The sequence below is a fragment of the Molothrus ater genome, chromosome Z (genome assembly GCF_012460135.2).
Source record: "Molothrus ater isolate BHLD 08-10-18 breed brown headed cowbird chromosome Z, BPBGC_Mater_1.1, whole genome shotgun sequence".
NCBI classification, from domain to species: Eukaryota; Metazoa; Chordata; class Aves; order Passeriformes; family Icteridae; genus Molothrus; species Molothrus ater.
The window spans coordinates 25934904-25948628 of NC_050511.2; the positions used below are offsets into that span (position 1 = coordinate 25934904).

General features: G+C 39.9%; 1 protein-coding gene across 1 annotated transcript in view; it reads right to left on the reverse strand.

Annotated features, from left to right (window-relative positions):
* The window catches only part of PGM5 (phosphoglucomutase 5), a 69781-nt gene that overhangs the window by 4044 nt on the left and 52012 nt on the right, over positions 1 to 13725 (reverse strand). Inside the window, exons 8-10 of the mRNA XM_036403834.2 lie at positions 12462 to 12597; positions 11358 to 11541; positions 7721 to 7855 (exon numbers count right to left, since the gene is read on the reverse strand). Of these exons, the coding sequence (XP_036259727.1) occupies positions 7721 to 7855; positions 11358 to 11541; positions 12462 to 12597 (455 nt within the window). The remainder of the gene's footprint in view (positions 1 to 7720; positions 7856 to 11357; positions 11542 to 12461; positions 12598 to 13725) is intronic.

The window sequence follows — 13725 nt, forward strand, 5'->3', positions numbered from 1 at the left end:
AAAAAGCTCAGCATTGTGCCTGTACATCCTGCCGTAGGGGCTCAACACAAAGCTCACCACAGTGTGCTTGCTTTGGCCTTCCATTCCAAAAACACCCAGAAGTCTTTGGAAAGGTTTATGCTAACAGCCACCTGCTCTAAGGATCTAAGGGATGTGGTTCATTGTGAAACAAACTGAACTGACTCTGTAATATGCACAGCACTGGTGGTGTTCACTTGATTCAGCTGAGAAGAAGACCTTCCACAGAAAAAAAGGAAACTGACCTCTCTAGTCTTGTGCATAGTCTGCCTGTTAACTCAAACAGAATTACAATAAAGGTCAAGAAACCAGTTGTTATGCCTCTGGCAATAGAGGAGGGCAGGCATGAAAGGTGAAATAAACAGGAGGAAAATGGAAACCAAGTGGAGCATGAACTTCTCTTATGTTCACAAAAGATTAGTTCTTTTCTAGTAGAACCGAAGAGCTTTAAGGGAAAATTAGGTTTGATTAACTAATTTCCTTGATTCGTGGAATATTTGATAATTAGTGTCCCATGATTTATTTCCTTTGCAGTCCCAGTTGATTTAAAATGTCTTCACTCTACAGTATGACTTCGAGAAGAATCTGAAGCTAAATGACCTGAATAGCACAAACATGCTGCATTATCTAAGAGTGTGTTCAAACATATAAGTCTCCACATTCCATGGGTCCTCTGAGAAAATCTTATGAATTTTAACAGTAAAGGCAAAACTTTTATTATGGTTCAACTCCAGCCAGAAACTAAGTGCCCCACAGCTGCTCGCTCACTTCCCTGACCCTGGCAGATTGGTAGAGAACTGGAAAAATGTAAAATCCATGGACTTAGATAAGCACAGCTTAATAACTGAAATAAACTAAGATACAATAACAAAACTAATAATAAAAGGAAAAAGATTGAGGAATAAAATCCAACTAAACTCACACAAATTATGCATAATGCAGCACCCACCACCCACTGACTGACGATCAGCCTGACCTGAGCAGCCATCAGCCCCTCACAGCTAACTCCCACACAGTTAATACACCAAACAAGACATGCTGTGGTATGGAATATCCCTTTGGCCAGTTCAGGTCACCCATCACAGCTATGGTCCCTCCCAGATTCTTGTGGACCTCCTCACTAAGAGAGCACAGGAGACTGAAAAGTCCTTGACATGGGTTAACTTCTACTTAGCAACAACTACAACATCAGTGTGTTATCAGCATTATTCTCATACCAAATCCAAAACAGCACTGCACCACCTAGTAAGAAGAAAATTAATTCTAGCCACATGAAACCAGAACAATTTCATATAATTTTTATGGACTGTACTGTCTGTTCTGATAGCTAAACAGAGTAATGCTAAAAACCCCTCAAAAGTAAACAGAGAGGCAATAATTGTCTAGCAAACTGCACTTGTGCTTAGTGTTGTATGTGCCTTGCAAAAACCACACAGATTCCTTTAATTTTGTCCCAATGAAGTGATATAGAACCCAGGACTTCTGGATTGTTCATCTCAGTTCCCTGCTCTTGGACCATCTCACACCATAAACAATAATTTTCTATAATCACTCATATATACAATCACATATAACAAAAATTTTTCATCTACCAAATAAGGTCCACCTGCAAATCAGAGGGTTTTTCTCTCTGCTGCTCACTTTTCAAAGCTCATTTCAGAAATTCATGAAATGAATCTTTGATGATCAAGATGTATTCTTAACCTTTTTTCTTTTTTTTTTTTTGTGCTTTTTAATTGGCTTGCCTTTTCCAATAAAAACACAAAGAAGCAAGTCCTGCCCCGAAGTCTTTGCTTGGCTACTGCTAATCTTATGATTAGCATAGTAGCTAACTAGTCCGTTATTTACTAGTCTACAGCAAAAGTAACTGCAGTATTTGTGATTCACTGCGTCCCATTTAAAGAGTACCCAATATAGACTGCACACAACTGAGGGAATTGGTTGATATAATTGCACAGCCACTCTCCCTGATATTTGAAGTCATGGCAGTCAGGGCAAGTCCCAGGTAATTGGAAAAAAGGAAAAACATTGTACCCACCTTTAAGAAGGGTAGAAAGGAGGAATACTGAGAAATACTGACCCGTCAGCCCCACCTCTGCCTGGGAAGATCACAGAACAGATGCCCCTAGAGCTGTGCACACGTAGGACAGGGAGGTGGTTCAGGACAGACAACACAACTGCACCAAGGGCAGATCCTGTCTGATCAAGCCAGTGGCCTTCTACAGTGGAGTGATGGCAACAGTGGACAAGAGAAGGGTTACAGGTGTCATTTATCTTTATTTTACTGTAAAGCCTTTGGCACAGTCCCCCACAACATCCTTCTCTCTTGACTGGAGAGAGATGGACTCAGTGGGTGGACTGTTCAGTGGAACTGGTTTGACAGTCACATCCAGAGGGTGGTGGTCAATGGCTCAGAGTCCCAATGGAGTTGAGTGAAAAGTGGTGTCCCTTGGGGGTCCATAATGGCACTAGTGTTATTCAGTATCTTCATTAATGAAATGGACAAAGGGATCAAGTGCACCCTTAGCAGATCTGCAGATGACACCAACCTGAGTGGTGCACTTGACACACCTGAAAGATGGGATGACATCCAGAGTGACCTGGACAAGCTTGAGAAGTGGGCCCATGGAAATCTCACGGAATTTTTAAGGCCAAGTGCGAGGTGCTGCCTGTGGGTCAGAGCAGCCCTGGTACCAGCACAGGCTGGGGATGAACAGATCCCAGCAGCCCTGCCCAGAAGGAATTGGGGGTGCTGGTGGCTGAGAGGCTGGACATGACCCAGCCATGGGCACTCCCAGCCCAGAGAGCCACACGTGTCCTGGGCTGCATCCAGAGCAGTGTGGGCAGCAGGGCCAGGGAGGGGATTCTGCCCCTCTGCCCTGCTCTGCTGAGACCCCACCTGCAGGGCTGCATCAGCTCTGGGCTCCCAGCACAGGAAGGACAGGGACCTGTGAAGCAAGTCCAAAGGAGTGACACGAAGCTGAACAGAGGCATGGACCACCTGCCCTATGAGGAACGGCTGACAGAACTGAGTATGTTCAGCCTGGCAAACAGAAGGCTTGGGGGTGACCTAACTGCAGCCTTCCAGCACCTAAAGGGAGCCTACAAGAAAGAGAGGAACTCTTTACATGTAGTGACAGGGCAAGTGGTAATGGATTAAAACTGAAAGAGGACAGTTTAGATTAGATACTAGGAAGAAATTCTTTACTGTGAGGCTGCTGAGGCACTGGAACAGACTGTCCTGAGAAGCTGTATATGTCCCAAACTCCATCTTCAAAGTCAGGTGTGGATGGACCTCTGAGCAATCTGGTCTAGTGAGGAAGGCTGGAGCTACATGATCTTTAAGGTCCCTTCCAACCCAAACCATTCTATAATTTTGTGACTCTATGTCAACACCTATTTATTGCTGACAGAACTCACATAATAAATTATAATGTACTGTAAACAGAGCTAATTAAGTCATTATCAGAATAATGGGGACTAATGACTACTGATACTCTTTTCAGGACATTTACCCTGAAACAGCAGCACAACATGTGGTTGAAGAACACACTGGATTTACAAGTACAATCAAGGCGGCTCATTGCTTTCTTTGCCTTTGTATATGAAACTTCCTGTTTGAATCTTATCCAAGTTCAATAATACATCCATGTGGCTAAACAAAGGACAAGACGTGTGGGGATGTACAAATATCAAATATTGAGGTAACATAACAAAATAAGGCTATAAGTGAGATTAAAGGTCAACAAAGTCTTATTTTAGTAGTTCATGCCCATTGAACATCTACTTTTTATAACTGTATTAAATTTAGGAAAACTCATAACTCTGTTCACTTAGAAAAGGATACATGCCAATGCATAAAAGCCCAATTCATGTAAGATTTCAGAGAGAAGCCTGTTGTTTGTTATAATGAACTGAGCTTTCTGAAATGCTAGTTGGACGTCTATCTGAATAGTTAAAAACTATTTAAAAATAGTTTTTGCATGGAAAATTTATATTTAAAAAGTATTTCTTTTTAAATAGTTTTTAACTATCTGGAAAGCACTATTCTCAGGAATGCCCAGTGATGAGGGGTATCACTTGTGACAAGTCACATCAACAGAGTGATGTTCAATTTTAGAGCAGAATATTTCAGTTTTAGAAAAGTGTTCAGCATTGTTTTCAAGACTTTGTTTTAGATCTAGATTGCATCACCACTCTAAGTTATGCAATATTCAAATGAGTAATATATTGAATTGAATTTGATTTGTTTGAATTGAAAACATTGAGTTGTTTCTGATATACTTTGGACAAAGTATGATGTTAATTTTTCTTTATTGCTCCTGATTTTCACTGTTGATACTGGCTTGCAGAAAGAACTGAACAGAAAAAAGCAGCAACCCCTTATTTCCCAGGTGTCCATGAAGCTGCTTCTGCAAATTTCTTTAAATGGATCATTCAACAGCCAGAAGTCATGGCTATTCACATTTGTCCATGACCTCAAACATACATTATTGGCATGTTTTACCACTTTCCTCTGAAGACCTTTGTTGTAAATCAGGAAGTTGTCGGTGCTTTATGCTAGGTAGAAAGTACTACCAATTAATTGTACAAAGATAGTACTAAAATATGATTTGGGTGACTCTTACATTCATTAACACCCATGGTTTACAACACATACTGGCCTACATATAAACTGGAACAAAAGGTCAAGAAGGTCCAGTTCAACTCAAAAAGTGCCACAATTAGTGTTCCAGAATAATATGCACATCTCAACATGCTTGGAAGATGTAGTTCAGACATTTACTTATCTGTGAAAAATTCACCATCAGAAGCTACATTGTCAAAGACTGCAGAAGCAAAATAAAAGAACTTGAACACTACTGTAAAGTTGGATGATTAATTTTGGAAAAGGCTTTGTCTGGAACAGGAAAGGGTGTGAGGGGGGAAAGGATGCTGGTATGAGGCAAAGTCAAGCTAATTACCATAATGATTCCACAAAATGGAACCTCCAACATGACTGAGTTGCCTGTCAAGATGGAGACATTTATTTTCTGTCACAAAAAGCAAAAGATGTATCAAGGTATTTTTGCCTTTCAGTTCAGGTTTTGACTGGAATTGTCACCAGGCAAAAACATGGAGCAGTGCATTATCTAAAACAAGGTGCTGGAAAGACATGGTGCAATAAACAGGACCATCTGAATATTTACTTAAGCAGCTAATCATCAAATAATCTTGTTTTGCTTTATGATATAAAAGGTATGGAAGGGAGATTTTCTTGATCAGCTGTTTCAAAAAGAGTGCAATAATACAGAAACCACATACAATTGTCTCCTCAGCTACAGAAAAATATAATTCAAAATGTAACAACTTTCTTAAATACCATAAGGTAATACATATAGTATACATATATAATTAACATACTCCTTTATGTCAGTGCTTTTTCCATAACTGACCACTTACATATATGCTGTGTTCCTATTACTGACAGCAAATAGGCAACAAAGTTCTTGAAACTACAAATCTGTCACACCTCTTTTAGATGCGTGCATGTCAATATGAACTTTGAAGCAAACTGAACAATAAAGGAATTACAGTATCAGGAAAACTATGGCACCCCTTTTTAACAATGCTGTTTTCTGAAAAAGGAGTATTTTATTCACATTCTTTTACATACTTCACTGAAGACTATCAAATGTTCTCCTGGGAAATGTTTAGTTATTTTTGTACATGAGGATCTCCTAAAATTTATGCACTGTCTTGAAGTCCGCCATCTGCCTGTCGGATACAATCTATGACCTTGTTGTTTCTAATGCACGCATGTTGTTGGCAAAGCATGCAGCCAGGGCAAGGAAAGAGAAGCAGTGGGAACTGTGCAATATTAAGCAATGAGAAACCAAATAAAGAATTTATTGTATTAATTGAGATGAAACTTCTATTTATCCCAGATGTTATGCACATGGCAGGAGATGAGGAGGGTGTTTACAGTACCATGTATTTCCTGAGGCAGTCTGGATATCAAAATGCCTGTCTGCACTGCATAAATGCAGGAAAGTCCCTGTAGCAAGTTTCAAGGCAATGACATTTCTGCCCCTGGGATTATTTGTTCACTAGTGAATATTCTGATTAAACAGCCAAAAGTGCTGTGATCTGACAGGCTCTGTTACCAATACAGAAAAAAAATCCCTTCCAACCTTCTTTCTGTCCTTGGGAATAACAGACCCTTTTGGTGTGCTGAAAGACCAAACTCTGAAATCCTTGAGGACAGTCATAAGCTATTCTGACCTGTTTAGGATCCCCTGAGGACTTTCCCCTGCACCCTGGCCAAGGTCCATTACATCCTGTCCATGGGGTGCTGGTCCCTGCCTGAGCTAAGCCATAGGAGTGCCTGTCTCCAGCCTTATCTCTGCCTCTGCTGCCTAGGTGAACCTCAGGCCCACGCTACGGGCAGCTTCTTTCCCTGAAAGACTGCTTGGATATATGCTGTATCTTGTCTCCAGTTTTGACTTTGACCCTGTCTCCTGAGTAGGTTTACTCATCCTTGTCTCCAGCTTTGTCTCTGGTTCCATTTCTGCTGCCCCAGATGAACCCTGCCTCTGATCCATCACTTGTTGAGGGAGCTTTCTACCAGAGAGCTGCCCTGTCCTCCTCACTTTCCTGCTGTAGGACTGTCCCCTGGATAAGGAGGGCCCTGCCTGTGGTGCAGCAGGATGCCTGGCTCCTACTGCCTTGTGCAGCAGACCCATTCCTACTGCTCCCTGGACATGGTCTGTAGTCTGGCAAGACTTCATGCACCTCTCTCAAGCAAAAGCAAGAAGAATTTAATAGATCATATCTGCAGGCATGGGATCTGCAACATTTCTGTGACAACTGAAGCACTTTTTATGACTGATATGCAACTGTTTAAAAGCGTAAGAAGAAACTCACTAAGTTTATGGTCAGAATCTGGTGAAGCATCAAACACTTACCTAGAGTTCAAATTCATTTGACAGCATATGTGCTTTCCTAGATTTGCATTTGCATTCCAGTCATGAAGACACAACTACATGAGACTTAATACTATGGAGTTTTGATTTACTACAAGCAAAATGCTTAACTTCTTTTCCATGAAATATCCTTAGTCCTCTCTTGTATATCACAGCATAAAGAACATTTACTGAGAAGAATCTAAGAGTGTGGAGCATGATTTATTTTATTCATTGCATAAGGCATCTGCTGGACAATCCAGCAGCTTGCTCTTAAGCTTTACTCTTCTTAAGAAAAATTCTGGTTATGATATGAGATAATTCTGAGACAGCTACAAGTCTTTCCCTTACAAGGAATCCCTACATTGTTGAGACTCTGGTATCCACATTTCCTAACTGTACTCTGATTGTGAAGAGTCCTTGGGATGGCCTAATTAAGTGGCTCTCAGATAATCTCCTTCAAAAATGGTTATCTTATTTTTTAAATACTGTTCCATAAATCAAATCACAACTCTAAAAAACTTCTGAAAAAAATTCTAACTAGAATGACTTCTCTTAACAGACTTGAAGTCATTGATTAAAACTGCTGGTCCTTCCTCAAAAGGTGTACACTTACAAGACCAGGGAAATCATCTACAAACACAGTACCTGGGCCAAAGCATTGAGTGTTGCCGCTGATCAAAGATGAAAACCTGTAGCCACTGCTATTACCGAGGCAGTGCTTTACTTACTGACCTACTACGATCCTGTTGCATTACCTGTGGTTCCTTATTGTGTTGGCTAGGATCCTTTTCATAACTCTCTGCATAGATCCGAAGAGTAGCTCTCACATGACTAGAAGCACTCATTCTGAAGATGAGTCTGGAAGCATCTGAAAAAATAATCCGCAGCCCCTAGGAAAGGAGAAGGAACATCATACATGGAACATCATACAGTACCTTAACAAATCACCAGCCACTGCTCCAGAACAAAAGTGAAAGGAAAAGTCATCTGAATGCCATTCTTCTTTCCCCACATCTTTGGACAACACACTCATTACTCTTTGTTCTCGGTTGACTATATGATGCTTTTATCCTCAATTGTCTTGTTCTGTTTATGCTAAATAATAAGTTTTGCACCTTTAAGACGTATTCCAGAGAGTGAAGGGGGGAGAGACACTGCACTCACTCCTCCACATTCCTGCTCCTGGACTGTGATGTCTGCGGATGGATTTGGATCTCTTCCAAATTTGCCCTGAACCAGGACACTCTTTTTTCCCCTCTGAACACTAAAAAAGATGTTGTGCATTCCCTCCCACTCCTAATAACAAATACTCTCTTACTGTGGTTTTTATTTCTTTTACTTGATTTGCTCTTACTCTGTTTGGCAAAGCACAAAATCAACAGCCTGAGAAACAGGTATAAGATCACTAAGGGTACGTGGCTAACAAAACAGCTACAGAATCCCTGGATCAAAAAATAGTTGTCAATAGTGAATACAAGAGACAGGACGAGCTGCTACCCCTCAAATACTACACAGCAATATATGACTGCAAGAATTTTAGTAAGTCTATAGTACAATTTGGAAAACTTAAGGTGTTAATTGATTTCAAGTACATTACTTCATGCACATTAACTTGTGCATAATAAAGAGGATTGATTAATTAATTAACTAAAAATTTGCTCTTTGCTGCCATCTTCACATCTTTTTTTCTTTTTCTCTCTCTCCCCCCATTGTACTGCACATATGAACATTTTTTTCTACAGACCACAGGTCATATTCTTGGATCCACAGCTTCTGTACAAGAAGGCCATTAAGGCCAGAGGACTAAATTGCACAGATAAATTGTTGTCGTGTTGCAATATTCTACCAGCTGTGCACTAATACACATTCTAGTTCCCTTTATGTAAATGGTATCCTTAGACTAAGTACAGCCTCTGATAAGCCACTGAACTTTTCTTCCCCTTTGTCCCTCTGCTGTCAAAGGTCTAGTGCACAAACTGAGATCCTTGTTACTTCTGTTTAAAAGACAGTAAGCCATTAAAAAATGAAAGAAGATAATTTAAAAATATGCATTTTATTTTTCCAGTTTTATCAGCAGCTTGTCAAGACACCGATGTTGGAAATGCAGTGTGTCAATATTCTAAAGTATAAGTAAAACCTAAGTAAAACCTTTGTTTCCTTAGATATATGCCAAAACATCTTTAGCACCATATAAGGCATTGTTTGATAATCACAGACTCATAGAATGGTTTGGGTTGGAAAGGACTTCTGAAAGTCATCCAGTCCTGATGTCATCAGGTCATCAAGTTCACTGCAGTGGGCAGGGACATCTTCAATCAGTTGCTCAGAGCCCCATTCAACTTGACCTTGAATGATTACAAGGATGGGGCATCCACCTTCTCTCTGGACAACCTGTTCCAGTGTCCCATCACTCCCATTGTAAAAAAAATGTCTTCCTTACATTTAGTCTAAATTTATTCTTTTAGTTTAAAGCCATTACCCCTTGTACTACTGCAGCAGGCTCTGCTAAAAGAATTGTCCTCATATTTCTTACAAGCCCTCATGAAGTACAGAAAGGTCACAATAAGGTCTCCCTGGAGCCTTTGTCTCTTAGTATAATGGCCAACTTTTACCTCTCATCCTTATAATTCAGATGTTACGTAAAAATGCCACTGGTCCCATCCCTGGCTTGCTGGACTCTCAGGAGGAGCATTTTTATGTGCTGATACGTGCAAAAACACAGTACGGCTTTAAAAATTAGAAGTCTTCAAGAACAACAGAATGTTTCATTTGATTTTAAGTTTCATTATTGCAGCATGACAAACAATATTAATGGGTTTCAAGAAACAGAATTAATCAGAAGCAACAGTCTGTGTGTATTGTTTGTTTTCTATTTTCTCATTGCCGTGTTTTCTGAATATGTTGTTTATTAACACTGAATAACTACCATGTAGCCAGCTTCTCATTCATTGCAGTTACACTGAATATAAATCTCTCTCCCCTGTGTTCTGGGGAATAACACTTGGCACATGGTCCTGAACACTTAGCTGAAAAATCCACACAAAGCCTATGACAGTCTGAAAGAGATAGCTGCATTTAGATGATGAGCAAGCTACCCAAGGAAAATGGCAGCAGTGAACTGTTGTTTCATTTGCATAGATCAATAACCTCTCCAATTTAGTGTGCTTGGAGAATCCCACTGAGGCTACAGACATATGAAGCTAGGAATGTGTCCTTGCCAAAGGACAAACTGGTTGAACTGTACTCTGAATAAATAGGAGCTACTCCCGATGAAAAGACATGTTTTCTGGTTTTATGGGCTCCCCTTCAGAGTCTGTCTGAAAAACCAAGTCATGTTTCTCTGTTTGTGTTACATGGTGATATGATTAGCAATTATATTCCCATACAGAGTAAGTGCTTTGGACGAAAAAATTAAGGGAAAGAAAAGTGCAATTAAAATTCACAAGCTGCTTTTTGAACTACAAAGGTCACGAGTTAGCCATGTCTGTAATTTTCCACTCGACTTGGATATGACAATATCCTCGTATCTTGTTTCAGCAGTAATACACAACAAGAAAGTAGCGCAGTGGCAGACAGGCTGCTCATATTTTCTGGATGCAATGATGAATGGAAACTACAAGGGCTCTGAGAAGAAAGGCATGACGATAGTTTTAATGGCTTGTAATATCATTTCCTAGGGTCTGTTTAGGTCAAATAATTTAAAAACTAGAGAAACCATGACCATAAAAACATAAACAGCATAAAATCAGGACAAACTTTAATAGGAGTCACAGCTCATATTCTAGTTACTTGAATATAAATTTACACCTGGTAAAAGTACATAATGAATTTTGAGCACATAATGAATTTCCAAACACTGAAAGCTCAGTTTGAACTGCAGTTCTTGATAACCAAGGAATCTCAGTCCAGAAGGAGCTGGTAATTTGGGCTAGGGATGTCAAATATGCCTGCACAGGCTACAACCTTCTAAAGTCTTCTGCAACCTACTGGCTACAATAGATTTTTTTTTTTTTTTTTTAATGGATAGCCAGTGGAGATTTCAGACAGCAAATTGCAAAAGGGAAGACCTTCTTTCTGTATGGTATTTTCTGCTGTTCTGGAAAAGGAACCCTCCCTATACATGCATTGCTTTCAACAGGGACTTCATCCCATCCTGTGCTCACTGTGTCACTATTGTCCCCAGTTATGTACAGCAAGCACAAAATAAAATAAAGGTGGATTATCTTATCCAGGCTGAGCTAATCTTAAGTAGGAAATGCAGTATCTATCACAGCAAGGGAAACACCATCCCATAAATAAATGGACAGTGTTGCCAGCTGAACTTCAGAAACAACACTGTTGGAGACAATATGACAGCTGCAAAATTTTGCTAATCCATCACTACAGACATACCTGTCTTTTGGTCACAGTGCCATCCACAGGATCTATGTACTCAAAGCTGTCTGTTCTTTCCACACTGTAGATATTGTTACCCACAGCAAACTGCTGATGGCTGAATGATTTGTCAGTGATCAAAGCTTCCAGGTCTCTCATTATGAAATACGCTGTTCTGGGTTCCAGTGCTTCGTAATCAAACCTTGCACATATATCAAAAAAAAGATAGAATCAGAAAGTAAGTCCCCAGAGCTGAGAAGACAGTTCTGCTTTCAGAGAACTCTATATACTCACAGTTAGCAATTTACTACTTACTTCAAAAATTAGAAATGTACCTCTGAAGTACTGATTGCAAATGAAACCAGCACACACATGCCAATCCTGTGCCATCCAACCATTACATGTGTGCAACCACAGCTCTAAATTGGCCACCTGACTCTAAAATCAACAGAAAGCATCTAGAAAATGTAATTTCTAAAGCAGCATAGAAAATACACAGCTAGCTTTCAAAAGTTAATGACACAATCAGTGCAGTGCTCAACAGACAAGTGAAATAGAGAGAACTTTGCTACAAGTTTTGAGGAACAGCTGTGTGCAAAAGATCTTACAAATGGCAAACCCTGGATTAAGAGAGAGGCAGAAGCAAAAATGAAAATGACAGCTAGAACTCACCATACTGAGACTTTAATAAAAATAAGTAAATGTTTTTATCTTTGGAAGAATTATCCTGAATTGGAAGCACGCATGGGTTTCAGCTCTCACTAAAACAATGTCACATGGAGGCATTTACAGAAAAAAATGCAGGAACAAATCTTGCTAGGATTATGTTTCTTTTTCAACATCATGTAACAAGGTGCACCTATATATTCCACAAGTAAATAATTCAAATCTTTCTGCCATTCAATATTTTAAAATTACTCATATGCTAGCAGTGACATATACATGTAGCTCCTTTTTCTTACTCCTCTGAAAAAGCCTGTCTACAAAACAGTCATAATCTGAGGCACATTTTCATTCTGTATGAATGCACACCTAAGTGCAGCTGAGCACATCCAAACAAGCAATGATTGTAGCAGAATGCTCCTATCAGCTGCCTAAGTGCCTTTTCCTCAATTTTCTCACCTGCAGTAGTAGTGCCGGCCAAATTTCGCCCAGTGATCCCTGACAATCTCCTCCACACTCTGCTTTCGAGCTGCAATGATTGAAAGCCAAACTAGCACAGCCCACAGTCCATCTTTCTCTCGAAGGTGGTCAGACCCTAAAGAGACAGACATTAAGCACATTATTTGGTATCACTGCAAATCTGAAAACAAGGTAAGAAGGCTGGGAAAATGTCTCATTTGACTGTGCATGTCACATAAAAGTAATCAGTAGTACTAGCCCCAGCACCTCTGATATGTTCTAGACAGAAAACCAGAACTAATGCTTAAAATGTGATCTATTTATACATGACAAAGCTCATACTTGCAAAGTTAAATAAACATCTGTGCAAGTATCTGAAGATAAACAGTAGCAGTATGAAAACACGTGTAGTCATTATTCCTTCTTACTGATATACAGTGTTTTCACATCTCTGCTGCTGTTTCCCAGAACTGGGCTAGATATGCGAAACCCAGACATGAGCCGAAGATTCTCCTTTGTAGAGTCAAGCTCAACAGCATCTCCTTATCTCTGCGGATGCTCATCTGCAGATGTCAAACTGCAGAGAAAGAACTTCCCAAAATTGGGAAATTTCCAGAATGTTCATGACCTCCAGTCAGGACAACAAGCAAGTGCTTGAAATGATTCTTCCAGAGCAAAAAAAGAAACCAAGCAAACTAGAGAGTGGGACTGCTCCCTTTTTTATACTTCTTCCTACCTCTCAGTGCTAAAGAAGACTGGATGCTCCTGTCTAGATCCCTTCATAGGTTTGTATTTATGAAGAAAAAATTTGTTCCAACAATGAAGACTAGGAACAGTTTTGGAATCCCCCACACGATTCAACATGTGGTCTCAGATCTCAGTAAGATCCAAGTCCACTGGCACACAGTAAATACTGTTGGCAATTTTATAAGCTAACAGACTCAAGAAACTTGAAGAGATATCAAACATGTAGCCACTGCTCTGGCATAATACTACTAAATTTGGTTAAAGTTTGTTGGCTGCAGCCTTAGGTTTTTCTGTCTAGTCACACATTATTTAATCCATGACTACAAAGCAAGTGCAGCAATTCAGAAGTTTTGTTTACTTCATGAAGTACCTACTGATTATGGAGGCAACCAATTAAATTATCTGTCCTTAGTTAACAAAAGAGAGGAATCTAAAAATTCTTATGCTGCAAACCTGTTTTCTGAAATATTCTCCTCCTCAAACACAGAAATCCTATTGCAGCAAGACTGCTTTGTAC